The sequence below is a fragment of the Choloepus didactylus genome, chromosome 5 (genome assembly GCF_015220235.1).
Source record: "Choloepus didactylus isolate mChoDid1 chromosome 5, mChoDid1.pri, whole genome shotgun sequence".
Lineage (NCBI taxonomy): Eukaryota > Metazoa > Chordata > Mammalia > Pilosa > Megalonychidae > Choloepus > Choloepus didactylus.
The window spans coordinates 167647246-167672735 of NC_051311.1; the positions used below are offsets into that span (position 1 = coordinate 167647246).

At 35.3% G+C, this 25490-nt stretch overlaps 1 protein-coding gene and 1 pseudogene across 4 annotated transcripts in view; both read right to left on the reverse strand.

Moving 5' to 3' along the window:
- Positions 1–388: 388 nt before the first annotated feature.
- On the reverse strand, positions 389–2927 carry LOC119534693 (annotated as a pseudogene).
- Positions 399–25490, reverse strand: part of LOC119534683 (zinc finger protein 596-like) — a 44265-nt gene continuing 19173 nt past the window's right edge. Inside the window, exons 1-6 of one of the 4 annotated variants that reach the window (XM_037837309.1) lie at positions 15686–15704; positions 8906–8989; positions 7715–7841; positions 6827–6919; positions 6207–6286; positions 399–5769 (exon numbers count right to left, since the gene is read on the reverse strand). In XM_037837309.1, the coding sequence (XP_037693237.1) occupies positions 4480–5769; positions 6207–6286; positions 6827–6919; positions 7715–7841; positions 8906–8908 (1593 nt within the window). In that variant the 5' untranslated portion in view covers positions 8909–8989; positions 15686–15704 and the 3' untranslated portion in view covers positions 399–4479. Of the gene's footprint in view, positions 5770–6206; positions 6287–6826; positions 6920–7714; positions 7842–8905; positions 12330–15685; positions 15705–25490 lie in introns of those variants that run through there. The other 3 variants (XM_037837310.1, XM_037837307.1, XM_037837308.1) reach the window with 3 other exon arrangements.

A 25490-nucleotide genomic window follows, 5' to 3' on the forward strand; every position in this document is an offset into this window, starting at 1 on the left:
GATTGGAGAACCAAATATTCCCTAGTATAGGGAAGGGAACTTTGGAAACAACTTGTGGCCTGGGAAGGAACAAGTTATGCTACATTTATGCATATGGCAAGGGTCCTATTATGATGAATATCTTTGGAATGACATAGACAATAAGGAAAACACCAAACTGTTTTCCACACCCAATGAGGTTTAAGATCCTGGTGGGATGGAAACTGAGGATCATCTCTTCCTGGAAAATAAGGATAATGGACTTAACATCAGAGACATCAGTAAAAGAAATGAATTTCCCAAGAATGCTTCTGTTGCTTGGTGGATCTGTCACCTAACTTGGGCATGCAAATTTTGACACCACAAAATTTTGGTCCAGGTTCTTGGATTACCTCTCTCAACAAATTTCTAACACATAGAAATTATATTTTATTTTTACTTCAGACCCTGTGACATTCCTAAAATTAATGGTCTCATCCTTATTTTTTCAAAATTAATTTTCACATTGATACAAACTGTGAAAAAGATTTACATTTTCCCCCACTACAGCAACACTTGTCAACAGAATAAGATCTTACCGTAAACAAGATGTTGATTTGTATAACTGAATATAACTGTTAATATTCTTCAAAATAAAAGACAATGCATTTGTAAATGATTGTTTAAAAGTTTTAAATACAGACAAACATATGGCTTAATTATTAACATTCTATATTGTTACAGAATTTTTGTATATACAATGGTAATAATTGTACACTGCCAAATTATTTTCATTATCAATTAGCACCCATTTACACAGATGCAATCCCATCATTGTTTTACCAGTTGGAGTACAGCCCCAAAATTAATAATTCAAAATACCAAGCATATACTTCAATTAAATATTAAACCATGTGGTAATTATACCACATGCATCAAGTTCTGACTACCCTTTATTACCCAGAAATTTGTTTTCAAATAATTTTTAACAGTAATCTGAAAATATTGACTATATAAAATCAAAGGATTGTTATTTTTATGTTTGCCCAAAAACTAAAATATCATTTGATTAAAATCAAAATTTCAAAGACATTCATTGGCAGATAAAAATAAAGCAAAATTTCTGATGGATTCTAATTTTCCAGTAGCTGGTTTCAACCATGCACAAAATAAGTAAAATTAAACTCTAGGCTAAGAAGGAGAATCATCTTAGATCAAATCACCTTAGAAATTACAATTTTTAACATCAAGTCTTAAATATTTTAGAACATACTAAAGTATGATCTAATCATTCTTCCAGTTGATTACAGAAAATTAAAATCACAGAACTATTCTGTTCCCTGAACTAAAGATTCTAATAACTAAATAAGTCTAAATTTGGAGTAAGAAACAGGTGAAATGAAATAAGAAATGCAGAGGTTTTAAGTGATGTCTGGTTTCATTATAAGTATAAATACATCATAAATACCATATGTCTGTGATTCAGAATGTCAAATTATAGCATTTATTAACACCTGATGTCTATGGCAGGGAAGCAATATTTGGTCTCCTATGAAGGATAATAAAGGAAGAACATGTATCTTTTCTATAAAGGAGAAGAGTATTAAATGGAAGTGATAGAAAAAAAAGTCTGGTCCCCCAAATAAAAGGGCCATTAATTGAGGAGAGCAATAACACTCTTTCATTAACACTTAAAGGTATTATCCCTATTATTAGGAATTATATAATACCATCTCATTTTGTATTACCATTTTGATGTATATCAATACCATCTTATTTTGTATTACAATTATTATGCATATACGAATACATAAAAATACAGCCACTGTAATGGTGACTAGGCAATTTTGGAATAAATCCATAGTCTAAGTTATGGCCAGCTTAAATCATTTATATCTTAATTACTCATTTTTACCTGAACAAAGTTTCTTTAAGCATACTAATAATTTCCAAATGATGTAATAAAAATTCTGGTTGTAGTACTTCATTATTTTTCTGAATTACATTTGGGAAAAAGAAGCCAGCTGCCTCACCTATTTTAATACTAGTATTACTCTGGGATCACATTATACAAATACATGAATAGAAACTTAAAAGAACATACATTTCCCATGAGGAGACATTATTTTGTTTGTGTCATTGATACGTATTTGCAAAACATTCTAACACTGCACACAAGAAGTTTCAGGATTGGGCACATTTAAAAGTTTCTACTATACTACAATTATGCTGGTGTACTTCTTCCCAAGGCCTCTTAGTGATGTCAGTCAACTGATGGTATGACTTTATCAATGAATTGCTTGAACTGTGTATCAAGCCCCCATAGGTTTTGAAGGTTACATTGGCTGGATTTACCAATGTTTTTAGCTTTTCAGTAGTAAGAGAACCAAACATTAGGGGAACTAAAAGGTGGCAATCTCCATGGCACTGGAGGATAGACATATCTTTATTAGTGCCAGTGATAGGACCCTGTGGAAACAAATCCCAAAGTGGAAGCCAGCAACTGAGTGCAATGACACCTGCCAGTTTCTGCTATGTGGTGAGAGCAGTATGCAAAGATAAAGCTCCTCTCTGGGAAAATCCTCCCAAAATAATCCTGTTAGAAGGAATTCCATTCTTCACCTCTTGGCCTATCATACATTTGATGATTTCTGCTGTCTGCTTGATTCCAGGGTCATCTTCCTGTGAACTGGGCAAAAGCCCAGTAATATCAAACCGATAAGGCATACCCATATTCATATTTAATGTAACAGGCATAACTCGCGTATGTGGGCAGACATATTTGATATGTGAACTTCTGAAACCTGCAAAGGCTTCTGCCCATCCATGCCCTATGTCTCCCAATTCATGAAGAAAAATAACCACTGAGGTGGCCTTGAGGGCAGTGGGCACAATAGCAGGTGGTGGGGTTGACATGTTATTGTCACACATGCAAGGCTCAGAGGCTGCAGTCGGAAGCAGAAGGGAACACTAATATCTTTTTGCAGCTTATTAATGGCTTCTATATAACCAAACATGTTATCTGTAAACAGTTTCATTTTTCCCCATTTTCTTTTTCTTTCCACTCTTTGACTTACTGCACTACATAATCTACCATTATGTCTACATAATATGGAAGTGGTGAAAAAACAACTTTTTCTTGTTCTCTAAGATAAAACAATGTCTTAAAATTACATAAAATATAAGGCTTATATTAAGAAGAGAAATTTTACACAATTTTAGTAGGAAAAATGCACCAATCTTTAAAGTTATGAAATCAGCTAAAAGTTTTCATATGTTCATGCTCTGGAACATAATTTTTACAAAAATCAAAGTCAAGGACTGGATTCCCACATCTGGGCCATCATGATGGCATGGCCTTTGGGCCCCATGGATTCTGGAATCCATCATCTCTTTGATTATTTCAGTGTGTTCTGGTACTCCCTAATGAGCCATTAGAAAGGGGAAACGGGAAATTCCTGGACCTCTGTTTGACTTAGTGAACTACTGTGCACAGGATCCTCCCACCCACTGATAAGTATTGTGCTTATCGATATGAAGTATTGTTCACTGTAAGATAGAAAACAAAGCAAACACATCTATTCCTACTATGCAGATATTTAATTACTGACCCCAAAAATGCCCACCACTGATCCCCTAGAAGTAACCACAGAAGCATATGCATTTACCCCAAATCACAAGCTTCACATATTCCTATCCCCATGCATATACCATTTCTATTTCCATAACAGTCACCAAATATCCAATAATTTCCCCAATCCCCTCAAACAGTATACCTCACAGAGATACCATAACTCATGCCCACGACTTCCCCAAAATTTAAATGACTTCCCCTGATTTTACATTGAATACATTGTCCACGATAAAATTTCTCGATATTTGCCAAAGGGTTTCATCCTCATGTTTTTATGACTTTTTCACTTTTATGTTTTCATGATTATTTCTATGTTAATTTTAAGCACATCAAGCATTGGGTGTCACTGAATAATACTGCACAGTAATTACAACCTAGTGTTTCATACCTATGGAGTCCACTCATTTACTTTAATGAATAAATTACAAATTAAGGCACTCAAACATTGCATATAGAGAATTCCTTGTGTTAATTTTTCTGCCTTTCTTATCAGAGTGGTAAATGATGACCTCTCCACTTTCATTACTTTATATTACGTGCTCTCGTAGGATTTATCATCAGGCCATCTAAGGACTTTGCTACATACAGATTCTGCTCTGTGTTAATTTCCTTATATAAACTAAAATAGTACAAAGGCTAAAGTCCCTACTATATTTATTACAAAGTGTTTCTTTAGTATGTGAGTTCTATGGTGTGTTTAAAAGTTAAAGTTATGATGAAAGTCCCATCTATGCTAAAAATGTATGTAATATGAGTTCTCTTTCCATCTAAGGTCAGATTACTGCCTGAATGCTTTCTCAGAATGATGACACTTATAGTTTCTCTCAAATTTGAATAACTCCATGTCAAAAAATAGAAAATTCAGATTTTCCACATGGATGGCATTCCTATGGCTTTTGTGCACTGTGCTTTCTCTCATGTCTCATGAGGCCATAATACTGAGAGAAAGCTTTCCCACATAGATGACATTCATGGGGTTTCTCTCCAGTGTGAGTTCTCTCATGTTTTCTGAGAGAAGAGCATTGAATGAAGGCTTTCCCACAGGTATTGCATCCATAAGGTTTATCTCCAGTGTGGGTTCTCTCATGATATCTGAGAGCAGAGCTTTGAATGAAGGCTTTCCCACAGGTATGGCATTCATAGGGTTTCTCTCCAGTGTGAGTTCTCTCATGATGTCGGAGAGCAGAATGGTGACTGAAGGCTTTCCCACATGTATGGCATTCATAGGGTTTCTCTCCAGTGTGAGTTCTCTCGTGTTGTCTAAGATAGTCATATTCACTGAAGGCTTTCCCACATGTATGGCATTCATAGGGTTTCTCTCCAGTGTGAGTTCTCTCATGTCGTCTGAGTTTAAAATAATTTATGAAGGCTTTCCCACATGTGTTGCATTCATAGGGTTTCTCTCCAGTATGAGTTTTCTCATGTCGTCTGAGTTGAAAACAATGCATGAAGACTTTCCCACATGTATGGCATCCATAGAGTTTCTCTCCAGTGTGCGTTTTCTCATGTTGTATGAGTTGATAATGATAAATGAAGGCTTTCCCACATGTATGGCATTCATAGGGTTTCTCTCCAGTGTGTTTTCTCTCATGTTGACTAAGAGTAGAAGATCGAGTGAAGGCTTTTCCACATAGATTACATACATAGCGTTTCTCTCCAGTGTGTCTTCTCTCATGTTTTCTAAGATAAGAATGTTGACTGAAAGTTTTCCCACATAGATGGCATTCATAGGGTTTCTCTTCAGTGTGTCTTCTCTCATGTTTCCTAAGATATGAATACACACTGACTGCTTTCTCATATAAATCACATTCACAGGGTTTTTCTGTAGTGTGAGTTCTCTCATGTTCTCTAAAGTGAAAAAATCTACTGAAACTTTTCCCATATAACAGGCATTCATATGGTTTATCTCCAGTTTGATTTCCATTGGATGGTCTGTGGCCAGAGCTTTTAGTAATGTCTTGAACATTTTGATGGCTTTCATATGATTTCCTTTCAGTGTGAATCTGCTCATGCTGATTAAAAGATGAGTGGTCACCAAGGAGTTTTCCTGGTGGTTTGCTTAAATATGGGCTCTTTTTCATGGGAAATAATGCATGTTGAGTCATCATGGATCTGAGAATAGAATCTTCTTGCAAATAACTGCATTGAAAGGAATTCTTCTGAGTGTGCAATCTCTGCTGTGGGGAGATGGATGACAAACAGTAAAACATTTGTACATATACATAACATCTCATCTCCTGCCATATGAATTCTTGACTAATCCCTATGTGATAATCTCCAATTAAAATCTTTCTGATGTTAGTTGCAGATAAAGATTACTTACCTTCAGGCATGGAGATTTTCTCTATTATGCCAACTTAATTGCAAAGTTATCCAATTTTGAACTTTAGGATTTTCAAAATTTAGGTATGTGAATCATGTTTATGCAATCATGTTTCTATAAGAACTCAGTTTACAGTCTTGTGTTCTGTTTCATTTTTCCCTAAATTCAAACTATTACAGATTTTTGCTGAAGTCGAACTTAATCTCAACATTAATTATAGCCAGGTAATTCTATTTAGTCAATCCCCAGATATCTATCCAGAAAACTAAGATTCACACCAATGAAGCTTACCAATGGCATGAGGTTAGACTTCTTTCTGCAGGTAAGTTGCAGGAATATCATTTCTTGCATTTTACTGGCACTTTTTCTGCCTGTAATTATCGGGTAAAAAAATACAATAAACACTCAGAGTAACATTACAGAAAAGAAAATATTGATAGGTCCCAAATATCCTTCTCTCTGTATGTTTCAAGCTAGACCCTTGGCTGGGAGAGAATATCACATTAAATTTGATTTAAAAAAAGCATAATAAATGCAGAAGAAAAATTACAAGACATCAACAACTAGAAAGGTTTCCAGTATTGAAATAAGAGAGAAATGAAAAGATGAGGGGATGTCATGCAGGTAATAAGAGAGAAAATCTTCTAAGAGTCATACCAGTACAAGGCTCATGATATTCAAGTATAAGTCCAATAATACATGAATATCCCTTCCCCAAAGTCAAAGACTCCTGAATAGAGTTGATAAGTATATAAAATTATAGCCAGATGTGAAGAAAACTTACCCAATATCCTCACATACATTTGAGAAATCATAAGTCACTTAAGGAAAATTGAGGTTGATATTTCATGGACCTACTCATTAACTGATGAGGCCCCTCCACTAGTGAAGCATAGATTTCTGGAGCTCACCCAGAATTCTGTTTTGAAGAAATCCTATTCCTCTCCACACCTCCTCTCCTTGTACCATCTGGGAAAGGACATCTGATTTGCAGACCTGACATCCTATTTGTAGGAAAAAAAGAATTTGAATTAAGTGTTAATAGCACATTATGAAGTCCACAGAAAGCTACCAAAGAAAAATGTGAGCATGGAAGGTCAGCAAGGCAAAAGTACTTTGAACACAGAATAATGACAATACTTCACCAGCAAAGGGTAACTCTTGACCTTGTTCTCATTACAGTGGGAACCTATGTTTGTTGCAGCATAAGTTCAAAGAGAGACTGCAGAATCCTCCATATTCTAAATGGGGAGAAATTCTATGCTTCTATAGTTTTGGATTATTATTTTCAAAAAGAATCCAATAAGCATAATCTCTACCAAAACAATCTAAATTCTATGTAGTAACTGATATATATGGTGTATTTACTATTGTGTTCTGAATCCTCAGGATAGCCCTTAGAGCAGAATAAATATTTCAAAATGTTTAGTCAATTATTTATCCATTCAGAAATTATTCATTGACTTCCCAGCACTGCTCTGAGGTTGGAGATTGAGATTCAAAAAATACATTAAGTTGTAATCAAGAAGATTAAATTCTATGGGTGTGAAGTAGTTGTAAGTAAAAGGGTAGAAAACATACTTCATTTGAGTGGTAGCATGGATTATAAAATAATTTAAATGTATACATAATATAAAATGTAAAAATATAAAGAATATGAAAAGTTATACCTCAATACTGAGAAGCTGAATTAGATACTTGAAATAAATAAAGATGATATATGATAGATACATAGGCAGATGGTAGATAAATTAGTTGATAGATATGTATTAATGATAAAATAATTTCTAGAGACTCACCCAAGGAAATCAGATGATTGATATTCTCAAGTGTCACTTCTCTGAATAGCTTTCTCTGTGTTGCATCTAGCAAAGCCCACTCTTCCTGGGTGAAGTCTACAGCTACATCTTTGAAGGTCATTAACTCCTAAAATATCACAGAAATTTTAGGCTCACACAAGGCCATCCTTACCAAAGTCCTCATGATCAAAATGACAGCTCTGATGAAGCAGAGACTGTGTTTATAATTCTGGAAATTTGTTTGGAGTTTAAGTAAGATCACTCTAAATGCTAAACTGCCATCTGCCTTTCAGATGCACTCACAGACACAAAGACATTTTGAATACATACAACTCCATTGTAAAGGAATATCACATGACATTTGGTGTGATATACTTCTGGAAATCTCCCAATAAACTTCTAATTATGGTTTCCCGATGTTGATTATAATACTCTAGAGCATCCATAAGACAAGCAATATCCATAATATACCACTTTTTAAAAAGGATTATACTTAGATTATTCCCATATAGGAATGACCCCAATTTCCCCTCATTTCCAAAACTGTTTAACATATGCCATGCATATGAACAGATCCAATGAGCTGAGTGAAGCGCTTTCTATCAAAATTCAATTCACTGGCCTATTACTCACTAAAATTGCAGCAAACTTTGAAGCAATATGTAGAATTCTGGAGAACTCTTAATCAGTAAGTGCTGCTTCCCTCAATTCTACATAACTCAGTTGTTCATTATACTGTTAAGTCCAGCTGGTTCTGGATTACAAGTCTGAGACACTTGAGATAGTTGTGCTGAAAGATGGCCTTAGTTTGACCATTCCAGTGGTAGGAGACCTCCCAATCTCAACATTCTCTGTAGCCTACAACATGAGTTTTCACTGTCCCTCTTGTATCTTCATCTCACCTGTCTGCTGAGTAAAAAAGTCCCTTCATTGCTTCTGGTCTCTTCAAATTTTCAAACATTTCCAGTGCCATAAATTTTATTCTACCTATGGGACAATACTTTCTATACATTGCATCCATTTATTCAATTTGCAAAAACTTTATTTACAAAACATGAAGTTGGGCAACTGGGAACAACAGTTGTAAGGAAAATTTTAGTTTTTTTGTTTTATGTATTTCAGAATTGCAATTCCTCCTGATCTGCTAGCAAGAGTGGTGAAACATCAGTAAAAGAGGAATTCCATACTCACCATGGTTGCATTGTCAATAAATCAGCTGACAACTGTTTCCTCTGGAATTTCAGTCACATTCAAACAAGTAGTACATGACTAAAGCTGAGAAAGGAGATAAAAGCCTTCAGACCCAAGTCTTGACCACAGTTCACAGACTCACCTATCATGAATCCCAAACACTTTACCTAGGAGGAAACCCATCGCAATCAACAGGAACATGAAATGTGCTCCAAGAGATGTAGGGGGATGCCCCTCCCAGGGACAAGACATAGGATATCTTGGCTTCTGTAGCAAATAATGAAGATACAAATACCTTCATTTTACAGGTAAGAACATGAAAATCATTGACCTGTATCTGTTAATTATCCCACGGTGTTCAGAGATTTTTATTCCCTGCCTGATTCCAAAACATAGGAATTAGTATCTCATGTCTCATCTTTAAATGGCTCTCAACCATTGGAGAAAGCAGTCAGGAATTTCTCAGATATAACTATGCTCAGTTGATTTTATACCATTGATTCTCCAACATCCATCCCTGTTCTTGGACTCTCCCCTCTCTAACCTGAACCTGCCCTTCTGGGTATAGCTATCGTAAATCATCTTGGTTCTTTCACATGTGATGTATAACAATGTTACTTCCACAAAATTGAGTTCTAGATCTTACTCTGATGGATTTGGCTATCAACCAAGACATTATATATTTACTTACAGGGTTGAACTAATCGAAGTCTTGGTTGATTTGGAGGGATTAATGGTTCCCATCATGCAAAACTAATCATGACCTTCCCCTGCATCAGAAAATAGGAGAAGTATATAATGTCATTTTCATGTCCCACAATCCTCATAGGAGACTGGGAAGATATAGAATGAGGAGATTTGGGAGAAAATAATCTTGTTGGCCTGATATTTTTGTGAAGTGGTAGCAAAAAACTTTTCCTATATTAATCCTCATAAGCTGCAACATCCCACATTTTATTATTTATATACGTGAACAGATATCTATGATGTACATTCTCCTCTGAAACATCACTAAAAATTACATGTGTTTCATGGACAAATGATGTGTTATAAACAGAGGTAGGATTAACTTATCAATTTGTACCTGAAGTCCAGAGAAAATGGTTGTATTAAATATATATGGACAATTACTTATTTTTAAAGTTTAATCCACATATTAATCCTGATAGAAGTTAATTTCCCACATATACTTCCTGAGTACAATGTTTCTGATGTCCCTGTAGTTATCTAATCAATGAATAAGCATCTGAGAATTTACCAGATCTGCACCCATCGGAAGTGACTCTAATTACCTGTATTGTCCATTACTGCATCTGACACTGAAGATTACTGAGCTATTGCTTTACATCAAGTCCCATAGTTGTTGAATCTCACTCTCGCATTTCAAATTTCTTTCAGCAAATAGGATTAAAATTGTAATAATGAGTGATGTATGTTGAGAAATCACCTCAATATAGCACTAAATCTCTATAATCATTCCTGCATCCATACCCATTAGGTAGCAAATAATGAAGATATGAATACCTTCATTTTACAGATAAGAACATGAAAATCATTGACCTGTATCTGTTAATTATCCCATGGTGTTCAGAGATTTTTATTCCCTCCCTGATTCTAAAACATAGGAATTAGTAACCCATGTCTCATCTTTAAAGCGCTCTCAACCATCAGAGACATTCTTTCTCACTGACAGGGCAAGTTACCTCTGACTAAGCTGTCCACAATTGAATTCCTGTTTCTCCCATTTCTTCTGAAACATGTTATTAAAATTGAAATCTTTACCAGCAAGCTCTCCTCTTATCACAATCTCCTCATCCCTTAAACTCATTTTCTTCTCTATTTTGAAACAAAGTATCTCTGTACCAATTTCCTCTTGTATGCCATGTATTAGTGTTCTCTAGGGAAAGAGAACCAACAAAAAATATCTGTAAATAGTATGAGATTTAATAAGTGTCCCATGCAACTGTGGGGATGTATGATTCCAAATTCCACAGGTCAGGCTGCAAGTTGGCCCTCTGATGAAGGTCTTTGACGAATACCCCAGTGAGAGGCTGGCCTGCTGAAGAAGAGAGGAAATTCTTTCTTCTGACTGCTGAACCTATCACCACCCCATGAAAAGCCATCAACTAATTCAAGTAAACTTCTCTCATTGGGGAAGACACTCCCCATAGCAGACTGCAGATGTAATCAGCCAGAGATGCCATCAGTGTATTGATGATTTACATCCATGAAATGTCCTCGCAACAAAAGACAGACCAGTGTTTGCTTGACCAGACAACTGGATACCATCACATGGCCAAGCTGACACATGAACCTAACCATCAGATGCCTGATACACTGTTCCTCCTTTCACGATTTGTTTCAAGTGATGACTTAACATCACTAAAGATTTCTGTTAAATCATGTTACCATTGCCAACTAGTGTCCTCTAAATAAATCCACTCTTTAGTTTTCAGTATAAAATCTGGAACCAAAGAAAAATTGCCATATGATCTGCTTTTGGTAACTTTCTTTTTCCTAGCCTTCTCTGACATGTCAGTCCCGAGACTACTCAAGCTCTTCTAGTCACTCCTTCCTCTTGTGTTCTCTGTGGTACTCAAACAATATTATAACATCTCAGGATTCAATGCTCTGTTCTCTTCTCTCCCGTTTCTAGAGTTGCGGTAATTGCAGAAGTGAAAGAAAATCACATGCTAATAAAACATAAATATTTTAAGACACTACGTTCATAGAACAATATATGGAAAATAACAGCATTTCTAAAATGGAAATGGGTAAGGCCAGCTCACATCTCATTGAATGCAAAACTCCCCAGAATCCAAAAATAAGAGGGATATTGAGGTGAACTCAATTCTGAGGCAAGTTCCTCAGAACAGTACAACTTTGCTCTCCTTCCAAAGTTCTGAAGTATTTAGCTTCTTTTTCTTTGGGAGAATTTACCCTCAATTTCTATTCCCTTTGTATAGGAAAAACATCTAATAATTAAATGTGAATGATACATTCCAGGAAACAAACTCTGATTGCACAGTGGCAGACCCTAATCAGGGTTTCATTCCACAGGGCACACGCTGTTCATGTTGATTGAATTTACAAGATAAATAAATACAAAATCTTTGTGCAATGATGGAAAACAAAGAATGCTTTCAAAGGCTAATTAGACTGCAGCTCATTCTTTGTAAAAGGAAATATATAATGTCCTGAGATACAACAGGAACTAGATGTGGTGTGTCTATATGGGAAAACAACTAGAATTCCCTGAAAGCTGTGATTAAAAATAAAGGGAAGATGAGTTATGAAAATTTGTGATACACACTAATGAAAAAAGAATGAAACAGGTTACTGAGATGGAAGATCAGATAGGGAGGTGGTCAGGCATTGGACATATAATACTTGCTAGGACTTGTTAAAGATGTTTAATAACTCTCCCAAGAGAGAGTGGGAAGTACATGTCACAAGTCTGTTTTTGCAGAGGTTAAAAAGTAAAATTTGAGTACTTACCACAGTGCACTACATACTTCCTAGAAGAATTTGAATTTATATCTGAGTGGAATTCCAGGGACTCAATTTTAGTAATTCCCTAATTTTTAGATTTTAAAATTTGAACCTGGTTGCAAATATCACTAGAAAAACACTGAGACACATAAGCCTATGCTGATGTATATTTGAAAACAATTTTCCTTTTATATATAGTAAGAAATTCTTTTCTATGACAATTTGCATATTGTATTCCATCTTCTAAGGTAATGGACCTCAAAAGCCACACTGAAATCTCCTGGGAGTTTAACAAACTCTAATGCCTGGGTCCTATAATCAGAGATTCTTATTTAAGTATTCCTGGGTATGCCCTGGGTTTTCAGAGTTTAAAAAGTCCAGGTGTGATTCCCATAGACATCAGAGTTGGAGTACAACTTCTCTAAGGAACATGAGCACTCCAACAGGGCCTTGGTACTCACAGTGTGTGTGGTAAGTGGATCAACAGCATTAGCATGTCTGGGAACTTGGTGGAAAAGCAGGATCAAAGGCACCATCCCAGACCCAGGGAATCAGGATCTGCATTTTTACAAGATTCCAGGAGCTTCATATACATACATTGGAGAATGGCCAGCACTGGTTCACAATTCATTTCTGTCCCAGAGGCGTATGGGAAGCCTACATTTTATGAATGATTTTTCTCTAAATCAACATAATAAAATAAATTTAAAAAAATTTTAATAGACAAAAAAGTGAAGGGGAATTAAGACATTCTCACATAAGTAAAAGCTCTGGGAGTTTGCCACCAGCATACCAGCCCTACAAGAAAGGCCACAGGAAGTTTTTCAGGTTGAAAAGGATGTACTGTAGACAACTGATTCAACTTGCATGAAGAAATAAATATCTCCAGTAAAGGAAAAATCATGGTAAATATAATCCTATTGCTATTGTTTTAATTTCAGTTTTTACAAACTACAGGATCTAAAATACAAATGAATGCAAACTAATGATTAATCCATGGTTTCAGAATTATATAAAGAGGAAATTTGTTACAATAACTTCACCAAAGGTGGAAGGATGGAGATGTATAGGAATAAAGTATGTGTATGTCATTAAACCTGAGTTGATATAAAAACATGAGATTGTTATAGATATACAGTGTTAAACTTAAGTCCCATGGTAACCAGAAAGAAAATCGTGGAAAAATATGCACAGAATGAAATGAGAAGCATTTCTAGTGTTCACTATATAAATAGCCAAAGGATTTGAAAAGACATATATCCAAAGAGGATGTACAGGTGGCTGAGGAACACTTAAGAAGATGTTCAATATCACTGGCCACCAGGCGATGCAAATCAAAGCAACACTGAGACACCTAGTCACACCCACTAGGAACACATTAATTTTAAAAACTAGGAATGTAGTAGATGGTGTCGAGGGTAGAGAGAAATGGGACTCCGTACATTCTTAGTGAGATTGTGAGATTATGCAGCTGCTGTGTGAGACATTTCATAGTTCCTAAGGAAATTGTGTATGGAAATACCATTTGACCCAGCATTCCTAATTCTAGGTATATACCCAAAGAATTGAAAGCTGGGACCATGCAGATATTTCTACCTCAAAGTTAATAGCACCATTTATAGTAGCCAAGGGGCAGAGGCAACCTAAAGGTCCACAGCATATGAATGCATAAATAGAAGGTGGTGTATACATTCATTGAAATACTGTTCACTATTCCTTACTAGAGAGGAATGAGGTTATGATGCATGCTGACATGAGGATGAACCTTGAGGACACAGAGCAACCAATACTGTATGATTCTACTTGTATGAATTAGCTATAGTGTGCAAATTCATTGGGGCAGACAGTAGAGCACAGGTTCTGGGTTATGGGAGAAGGGAGAGTGGGTAATTAATTTATCATGGGTGCAGAGTTTTTGAAGTGAGAGGAAATGCTGGGCAATACCTGTTGGTGAGGGAAGCATGGCATTTTTTAGTGTCATTATTCCCACTAAGTTGTATGTTTTGGAGTGGCTGAGATATGAAAGTTGATCTTGCCTGCGTTTCTCAAAAAAAAAAGACGGAGAGACACACAGAGAGAGATCAAAGAGACAACAATAAAGGAAATATATGATCCCAGACTAGATTTACTAATGCTGGAGAAAATGCCCCAAAAGACATTATTAGGACATATGAACAGATTGTCCCAACCTACCATCCAACCAGATAACAAGAACCACCAACTTTTAAAGTCTTTCAACATTTTCAGTACCATTCCTTCTTTTCGTATATGTATCTACCTTTCTATCATATACCTTTCTATGGTCCTCTCAATATTTGAGAAGTCATATACATCACGCTCCTTTTACACTTAATATTTCCATGTATTTTATTTATTAACAAGATTATTAACTTATGTACTCCCCTTCATGCCTTCCCATGGAACATTTGTTACAATTGATGAAAGCAAATTTTTATAATTATATTAACTACAGTCTATGATTTAAGTTATGGCCCAGTGTTTCTGTTCTGCAGTTCTATGGATTCATTCTTATTCTATTACCATATGCAGAACCCCAAATTCACCCTTAACCACAATTAAATATATAATTAAATGCTGCTAATTACACTCAGTGATGTGCTACATCAACAGCACTCTTTACCAAATCATTTCCATCATCCCAAATGAAAATTCAACATTTTAAGCATTAACCTATTGCCTACACCCACCCCGTCCCTTTGTAACCTATATCCTAGATTCTGACTGTATGAGTTTGTTATCCTAAATGTTTCATCCATTGCAAAAACATGTTAGTGAGATCACACTATATGTGTCATTTTCTGTGTCTGGCTTATTTCATTCAATATGAAGTCTTCAAAGTACATCCATGTTTTTATATGTACAAGAACATCATTCTTTTATTATGACTGAATAATATTCCATTATGTATATATACCACATTTTGTTTACCCATTCATTAGCTGATAGACCATTGGGGTGTTTCCATCTTTTGGAAACTGAGAATAATGCCACTATGAACATTGGTGTTAAAAGATCTGTTCAAGTCCTTGCTTTCATATCTTCTAGGTATATATGTAGAAATGGGAGTGTGGGGTCATGTGGTAATTCTATACTGCACTTTCTGATGAAGTGCCAAATTGTGTTTCAAAGCATCTGCACCATTTTACATTCCAGACAGCAGTGAGTGTTCCTATTTCTCCCCATCCTCTACAAGAATTGTAATTTTCCATTTTTAAAATAGCCTTTCTAATGGATGTGAAGTAGTAATAATGGTTTGGATTTGTGTACCTGCAATGGCTAGTGATGTGGAGCATTTTTCCTTCATTCTGCCCTTTTCTGTCCTTTTAAATACAGGCGACAGCAGTTCTGTTCATACAGATCTTGCAAAAAAAAAAAAAAAGGCTTGTTGGGTTTACATGTAGTACACAGGTTTCCAAACTATCAGACAGTAGGGCTTTCCATAGCTCCTTCCTGGATAACTTCGCCTCCAATCCCAACTTGCACTGAAATGCTGACTGGTTCCATGTTCAGTGAAACCCTCACATGGAGTACTCTTCTCTGGGGACTCACTTTTCAGAAACTTGGAATTTTCCAAACTATCAATTTCTGGTTCCACTGTGCCCAGAATTTCACTTCTCAACTTATGCCTTTCTTTTCACATTTTACTATAAGCTGCAAGTACAAACAAGGCTGCACCTTCCACATTGAGCTTGGAAATCTCCTAAGATAAATATCTCAGCTCTTTAAAGTTCTGCCTTCCACCTGACATCAGAGCTCAATTTTGCCAAATTCTCTGCCACTTTAAAAAAAAGGACTTCCTTTATTCCATCTTCTAATAGCACACTTATTTTTTTCAAAGGCATAATCAAAAGTACCTTTAGCATCCATATTTCTACAGTCTCTTCAGAATAAACATGGCTCTTTCTAACAAGTATCTCAAACTTCTTTCAGCCTCTACCCATTATCCAATTCCAAACCTGTACCCACATTTTTGGTATTTGCAATAGCACCAATCTGCTCTCCTGGTACCAAAATGTTTTAGTTCTGCAGGCTGTTTCAGCAAATACCAGGAAACAGGTTGGCTTAAACAATGGGAATGTATTCCCTCAGGGCTAGAATCTCAGCAAATGTCCATATCAAGGTATCATCAAGGTAATCATTTCTTCCTAAAGATCAGCTGCTGGTGATCCTTGGTTCCACTGCCACATGCCAAGGCAAATGGCAGCATCTGGCGATCTCTCAGGTTTCACTGCTTTTGGCTTCTTGTTCTGTTTTCTGTCTTGCTTGCATTGATAAAGGTTTCCAATAATAGGGTTACCGAACAAGGGGGTCATGCTTTAATAGAAAAAGCCTTATCAAAAGTCGTACTTACAACAGGTTCACACCCATAGGAATGGGTGAACTTTAAAAATATTTTTTTTCTACAGCACACACAGCTTGAAACCACCAAAATATTAGTGTCTCTAAAAAAATTGTATTGTAGTTTGAATATTATAGTTGGAATATTTGTTTTAAAGAAGTATTTATCTTTATATTTAAAAAAGTAAGACTGTCATAAATCATGGTCTCGTTGAAGACACCACTCTGTACATCTTCTCACCTACTGACAGAATCCATTCCTCTTAAAAACCTATGGTTGGAAGGATACAAAAAAGAGCTTTAAATATCTATTCTTTATCATTTTTTTTGCTCATGAAGCTTTAGTATGCTGTCATAATCTCATGTAATTAATTTTCCATAACTGTCAGTAAAATTTTCTATTTTTGCTTTGGTAAAATAAATATACCACTCCTCACTTTCATCTACTTCTCTGCTATGTGAGTATATGATGAAAGAGTTACACCAGATTATTCCTCAAAAATGGAGAAATGTGTGTTATGATGGATGGAGTCTCAGAGGTAGGAAGTTTCAATGTGACATAAAGTTGTTTGCAAAAGAAATGGAAAGGTCTGAGTATTGCTGTTGGCCAGTTACGTAATGTTTTCTATGTTTCAGGCTAACATAAAATTCACCCAGGGTCTCATACAGTCTCCCACCTCATTATCACCTCATACACATGACTTAACTGGACTATTATGTGTTTGGTGACTCACGATTGCATACATATGGAATACTATGACATATTATCATCACCATAGTCTCAAAAGTATGTAATAGGCATTGCCAGATTTAATGAGAATATTTTCATGCATACCATTTTGCATTGTAAAAAAAAAATAAAGAAAAACATAAACTTAACAACACATTGAGCGCTAATGTACACTATAAACTAAAGATAACTCTGCAATTATCACTTCACTAATTGTAATAAAAGAAAAACACCTCTGTTAATACAGTAATCTGCCTGTCACCTCTGTTAATACAGTAATCTGCCTGTGGGGGCTATATGGGTAAGTTCTTTCTGTATTTTTTTTCTAAACCTACAGTTCCTATATTTAAAAATGCCAACTCAATATCTGATATCTGGTGAAACTGTCTTACACTCACAGATAAATAAAAGCTGAGGGAGTTTGTAACACCAGACTAGTTACAGAGATGTTAAGGTATAGACAATAGATTGCAGCCACATAAAGAAATAAACATCTCCTGTCAGGGTAACAACATGGATAAACATAAATGAGAGTACACCAAATTTCTGGTTAGTAAATCCACTTTCTAGTACCTACAGGATCTAAAAGAAAAATGCATAAGATGTAATGATAAATCAGTGATGTTGGACAAATGATGTCTAAACATGTAATCTGTCACAAGAATCACATAAGAGTAGAGGGATGTAGGGGTATAGGGAACACATTTTGTGTATAATATTGAAATTAATTCAGTATCACAGAAAATGAGATTGTTATAGAATTAGTATGTTAAATTTAAGCACCATGATAAATGCATAGAAAATATCAGAGTATGTAAACTCACGAAAAGAATATATGTTGCCAGACATGGGAAGAATGGGAAACCGGGAAAGTTTTAGTAATGGAAGGTAGTATGGGAACCACAATGTCATGAATGTCACTCACCCCTCCAAATGTTATGCTTGAGACTGGTTTACAAGAGTACATTTATATTGAATATATGTGCCCACAATTAAATAAACAGATGATGACAATAAAATGCAATGTGATCCTGGATGTGATCTAATGAGAGAGGAGAAAAGGCTAAAAAGGAAATTATTAGGCCATATAAAAATGGAATATAGACTGAGAGCTTTATTATCAATGTTAAATTTCTTGAATTTGATAACTACACTTAAGGTTACATAAGTAAGTGAGTACTCTATTAGGAAATGTACATGACAGAATCAAGTCCTCAAGGAGCATGATGTATACAACCTAAACTTGATCAGAAATGGATTGATAAACAGAAATATAGAGAAATGGATATGTAGATGGAATGACAGAATGGATTCATAGATGGATAGACATAGAATATGGCAAATCAGGAAACTTAAATTATTACATCTGGAGACCTAGAATGAAATGGGTATGTTTGAGTTCTATTAGGTTTTATTATTTTTTGCAGATGTGCTATATTGAAAGTATTTCAAAATAAAAAGGTTTCTTAAAAAGTTTCTTGGCCATAGATGTGAGGGTTTATTTCTAAACTCTCAATTCTATTCCATTAGTCTATATTTCTCCACTTGTGCCAGTACTACAGTTATTAAAATTTTGAAATGCAATTTTATTGAGATATATTTATATATGATACAATCACTGAAAGTTTATAAATCAATTGTTCACAGAATTAACAGAGTTGTGCATTCATAACTTTTGAACTTTTTTATAACTCCAAAAAAATAAGAAAATATAAAACACCCCAAATATTTCATACCCCTTCTCACCCAGTATTATTCATTTACTTTTCTTCCCCATTTTTCTACTCGTTTGTCCATACGCTAGATAAAGGAAGTGTGAGCCACAAGGTTTTCACAATCACACAGTCACACTGTGCAAGCTATATAGTAATATGATCATCTTCAGGAATCAAGGATACTTGGTTGCAGTTCAACAGTTTCAGGTATTTCTTTCTAGCTATTCTAATACACTAAAAACTAAAAAGGGATATCTAAATACCAGGTAAGAATAACCTCCAGAATGACCTCTTGGCTCTATTTGAAATCTTTAAGTCACTACTAAACTTTATTTTGTTTCATTTCTCTTCCCCCTTTTGGTCCTAAGGTTTTCTCAATCCTATGAGGCCAGGTCCAGGCTCATCCCTGGGAGTTATGTCCCATACTTCCAGGGTGATTTACACCCCTGGAGTCATGTCCCACATAGAGGTTTACCTGCAGAGTTCATTTAGAGAGAGGGGCCACATCTAAGCAATAAAAGAGGTTCTCATGAGAGATATCGGGCTGTATTTCTTCTTGAAATGTTTTCTGTCTTTGACATTAGAATGATGCTGGCCTCTTAGAATGAGTAAGGAAAAGTTACCTTTTCCTCAAATTTGGAAGGTTTTGAGCATAAAAGACATTAGTTTCCCATGAATATTTAGCGAAATTCAATGGTGAAGCCATATTTGCAGGATTTCTCTTTGAAAACAGGAGGTTTTTATTAGGAACTTCTGGGTTTCCAGAAGCATTATATTAAATACAGTATTCCCATATATTGCCCTATTATTTAACACTTTGCTACTACTGATGTTAGTACATTTTTATAACTGTACTATTAATTATTCTCCATGGTTTAATTTTGGGTTCACTGTTTATGTAGTGCAATTCTTTGGACTTAGAGTTTTTTTATTCTGTTAACATATATACAATCTATCATTTGTCCTTTTTAATCACATTCACATATATTTTGTGCTGTTAACTGCATTCACAATGTGTTATCATCACCACCATCCATTATGAAAACATTTCCATCACTCCAAATAGGTACCTTGTAAATTTTAAACCTTAACTCCCTGTTCCCTTTTTTTACTCTTTCCCATGGTAATCTATAATCTAGATTGTAATTCCATGCATTTGCTTATTCTAATGGTTTCACTACAAGGAGACAAAATATTTGTCCTCTTCTCTGGCTTATTTCACTCAACATACCTTGAAGGTTCACCCATGTGGTCACATGTAACAGGATTGACATCTTAACATTTAGTCTTCAACCCATGAAAACGGAATGTCCTTACACTTCTTTTGGTCTTTGATTTCCTTTGTGTATTTCTAAAAATTTGTCCTTTTTATCTAGGTTAACTTATTGGCACAGTTCTTCCTAGTATTCTTATTGACAGTGTTTTCTATTTCAGTGGGGTCAGTAGTAAAGTCCTCCTTTTTATTAGATATTCACTATTTGTATACTCTTTTCATCTTTGTCGGACTAGTTAAAGATTTGCCCATTGTATTCATCTTTTCAAACCAACTTTGATTTGTCAACTTTCTGTATTGTTTTTTGTTCCCTATTTCATTTATATGATATGTTCATTAATATTTCCTTCCTTCTGCTACTTTTGCATTTAGTTTACACTTCTAGTTCTAGTTCTTACACTTTCAAAGTTAGGTCTGATTTGAAGTCATTCTTCCATTTTATGGTAAGCACTTAGAGCTATAAATTTTTCTTTCAGCACTGCCTTTGCTCCCTGCCATTAGTTTTGATATGTTCTATTTTCATTTTCATCAGCCTACAGATATTTCCTAATTTCCCTTTTGATTTCCTCTTTAACACACTGGTTGGTTAAATGTATGTTTTTTGATGCCCACATGTTTGTGAGAGTTCCCTTTCTCTCTCTGTTACTGTTTCCAAGCTTCTTTCAGTTGTGGGCAGATAATATAGATTGAATGATTTAAATATTATTTAATTTATGGAGTTTTTTGTAACGTAACATATAGTCTATCTTAAAGAATGATCCATGTGCACTATAGAAGAGGTGTAATTTGCTGTTGTGTATAGTGTTCTATACATCTCTAAGTCTAGTTGGTTTAGAGTATCATTCTAATCTTATACTTCTTTATAGATCTTTCTAGATGTGCTATGCATTGTTGAAAGTACTATATTAAAGCCTTCTCCCCAAATTGATCTGGAGATTCAATGCAATACCAATCCACCTACTCTACAGAAACAGAAAATCTAATTATCAAATTAACTTGGAAAGGTAAGGGGCCTTGAATAGTCAAAAACATCTTGAAAAATGAAGAATAAAGAGGGAAGACTCATGTTTTCCAATGTTAAAGCATATTATGAAGCCACAGTAGTCAAAATAGCATGGAACTGGAATAAAGATAGATATATTGATCATTGGAACCAGTTTGAGAGTGTAGAAATTGACCCTTACATCTGTTAATTGATTTTCAGGAAGGTTACCAAGTCCACTCAACTTGGACAGAACAGTTTCTTCAATAAATGGTGCTTGGAGAACAGAATGTCCATATTCAAAAGAATGAAAGAGGACCCAAGCTCACTCTATATACCAAAAATCACTTGAAATGAATCAAAGACCTAAACATCAGAGCCACTACCATAAAACTCCTGGAAGAAAATGTAGGGAAACATCTTCAAGACTTGGTGATAGGAGCTAGTTTCTTAGACCTTATGCCTAAAGTATAAGAAAAAAAAAAATAGATAAATGGGACCTCCTCAAACTAAATACATCTGTGCTTCAAAGAACTCTGTCAAGGGGGTGAAAATGCAGCCAATGCAAGGTGAGAAAATATTTAGAAACCACACATCTGATAAGGGTTTGATGTGAAGAAAATATAAATAAATCCTACAGCTTGACAATAGAGACAATGCAACTTAAAAATGGGCAAAAGACATGAACAGACATTTCTTCAAAGAGGAAATGTAGATGGCTAGGAGCCCCAGGAAAATGTGCTCAGCTTCACTAGTTATTAGGGAAATGTGATTCAAAACTGCAATGAGATATCACCTCACACCTATGAGAATGGTCACTATTAAAGAAACAAGCAACTAAAAGTGTTGGGGAGGACATGGAGAAATTGGAACACTTACTCAGTTCTGGTGGGAATATAAAATGGTACAGTCACTGTGAAGGACAGTTTGTTATAAAGTTGCCTTATGACCCAGCAATCCCACTACTCAGGATACACCCAGAAATCTGAAATTAGGGACATGAACTGACATTGACACACCAATGTTCATAGAGGTATTATTCACAAATGCCAAAAGATGGATATGGAATGTCCATCAACCAATGAATGGATAAGCAAAATGTAGTATCTACATATGAGGGAATAGCATTCAACAGTAAGTAATGAAGTCCTGAAACATGCAACAACATGGATGAAGCTTGAGGACATTATGTTAAGTAAAATGAGTCAGACATAAAAGGACAAATGTATGAACTCATTGATATGAACTGATTATAATATACAAACTCATGGACATAAAATAGAAAATACAGGCTACCAGGATTTAGAATGAGGTTAAAGAATGGGAAGCAATTGCTTAATATGTGCAGAAAGTATAAATCAGGCAAACATAAATATTTGGAAGTGGACAGAAGTGAAGGCAGCACTTTATTGTGAGAATATATAACAGTGCTGAATGCTGTGTGAATGTGGTGGATAGAGTCATGTATGTCACTGACAGGAAAGTTGGTGGTTAGAACAAGGGAATGTATAACAGTGAATCTTGTGGTGAGCAATATACATGGTTAACTGTACAAATATAAAAAGTTCTTTAGGAACTAGAGCAGATGTCAAACACTATTATTAGGAGATAATAGAGGGGTAATGGGGAAAATGTGCCTATTGCAAACTATGGACTATAGTTAACAGTAATATTTTAATACTCTATCACCAACAGTAACAAATGTATAACACAAACACTATGAGTCAATAAAATGGGGGGATAAGCAACATGGGAGAATCAGGGTTTTCTTTTTTTAAAATTTCTTTTCTGGAGTAATGAAAATGTTCTAAATTTCATCATGGGGCTGTATGCACAATCATGTAATGATACCGTGAGCCAGTGAATGTATACTTCCAATGGTTTCTATGCTGTGTGAATATATCTCAAAAACATTGCATTGAAAAGAATAGTACTAAGTGTGCTCAAAGTGCCGAAAGAAAATGTGGAGAAAAAATAAAGGAAATTTGGAAAATAATAGCTGAACATCAAGAGAATGTCAATAAAAATACAAAAATCAAGAAAAGTAACCAAAGAACAGCTTAAAACCCAATAACATAAATCAAAACATACCCCAGAAGAATTAAAAAACAGAGTAGAGCTTGCAGAAAAATGATCAGTGAACTTGAAGGTAAGAAAATGAATTCATTCAGTGTGAGGAACAGAAAGAAAAAATAATAAAGAAATGTGAAGAGAGCCTGAGAGACCCATGGGACACCAGCAAGCATGCGAATATACACACTGTGTGAGTCTCAAAAGGATAAGAGGCAGAAAAAATATTCAAAGAAACAATGGCTGAAAAGTTCCCAAATTTAAACAAAAGTCATCTATATACACAACCACCATGTTCGACAAACACCTAACAGGATAAATTCAAGTAAACTTACAACAAGGCATATGATAATCAAAGTAAAATACCAAAGATAATGAAAGAATTCTGAAAGTCACAGGAGAGAGGCAACATTCCATGTACAAAGGACCCTCAGTAAGACTAAGTGCTGTTTTCTCAAAGAAAACCAGGGAGGTTTTGCTGAAAGCAAAATATTCCCAACTAAGAATACTATACCCAGCCAAACTGTCTAAAAATGAGGGGAAAATTGAGTTGAGATGCTATTCTGGAGGTTTCTCTTAAAGGCAAACTCCAGCTTGACATCCCAAATGGCCACAGTCTGCTATGCCCTTAGCAAAAGTAGTCCCCAAATACCTAGGTCTCTACCTGAATCTCTAAAAAAGATTCACTCACCAAATTTTATCTTTCAAAAACTTAAATCCACCAGAGTGTTCCTGTACCAGACAAGTCCTAAAACCCAGAGGCAAGAGCAATAGATGCAGCCCCCTTCTCTATGTTGTTGACATGCCCTTTCAATATGAACAAGTTAGGGTGATCACTGTCTAGCTACCCCTGAAGATAGAGAAAGATATTAAGTGAGAAGGGGTAGCAACAAACAAGATAAGATTACTGAAACTTTATATAAATATGAATACATATATATATATTTGGATGCTGGGGAGAAAGATATTAAGTGAGAGGAAGGCGTAGCAACAAACAAGATAATACTGAAACTTTATAGATATAAATAAATATAAATATATAAATATATATATATAAATACATCCTTATACATACACATATATATATATATTTGGATGCTGGGGTGTTGGAAAAGCTGGAAGGAGGTAAATGACATAGTGGAACTGTAACTTATAAAATCCTTTGAGATTTGTCTTACAGCTCCTCTTTGAACTGTGCTTTGAAAGTCTTCAACTTTCTGTATATACCTTATATTGAATAATAGGGAAAGAACTGAAATGGTGGAAATGTAACGCATAACAATTTTTGAAATTACATATATAACTGCTTGTTGAGTTGTACATTGAAAGCTAACACCTTTCTGTATGTATGTTATATTTTACAATAAGGGAATTAGCTGAAGATGTGGAACTGTAACCCATGATATTTTTTGAAATTTGCTCTCTACTTGTTAAATCGTACTTTGAAAGTTATCACTGTTATGTATATGTTAAAGTTCACAGTAAAAAAAAAAGCTTTAGAAAATGAGGGGGAGATTACAGCAAGATTACAGCTACAGGATTCAGTCCTTCCACCAGAATTAAACAGGAAGAAACCGTCTGAAACAAAACTGTTGAGACTTCAGAGGCCAGTGGAACACCGAGCAACACTCAGCAAATGGCAGGAGGAATATGCTGGTAAATTACATTAAAAACTGCTCTGTGTGGTGCAGTTACCAGTAGCCATCCCACATTCTTGTGGCAGGCTGCTGGAAATTCAGCCCACAGTTACATCATTGGTGAATGAAAAGCACATGAAATTCTTTCACCCAAGACCAGGTGTAGGCATGGCTGTTCACAGATCACGGCTTTTGATTAGCAATTTCAGATAGGAGGGGATCTGGTTTGGAGGGTAGCCACTATTCCAATCCATCCCAGACAATAGTTGCAGGGGAGACTTAAAGATGCAATGCTTCTTCAGGGCTGTAGGGTTGCCTTTGCTGGGT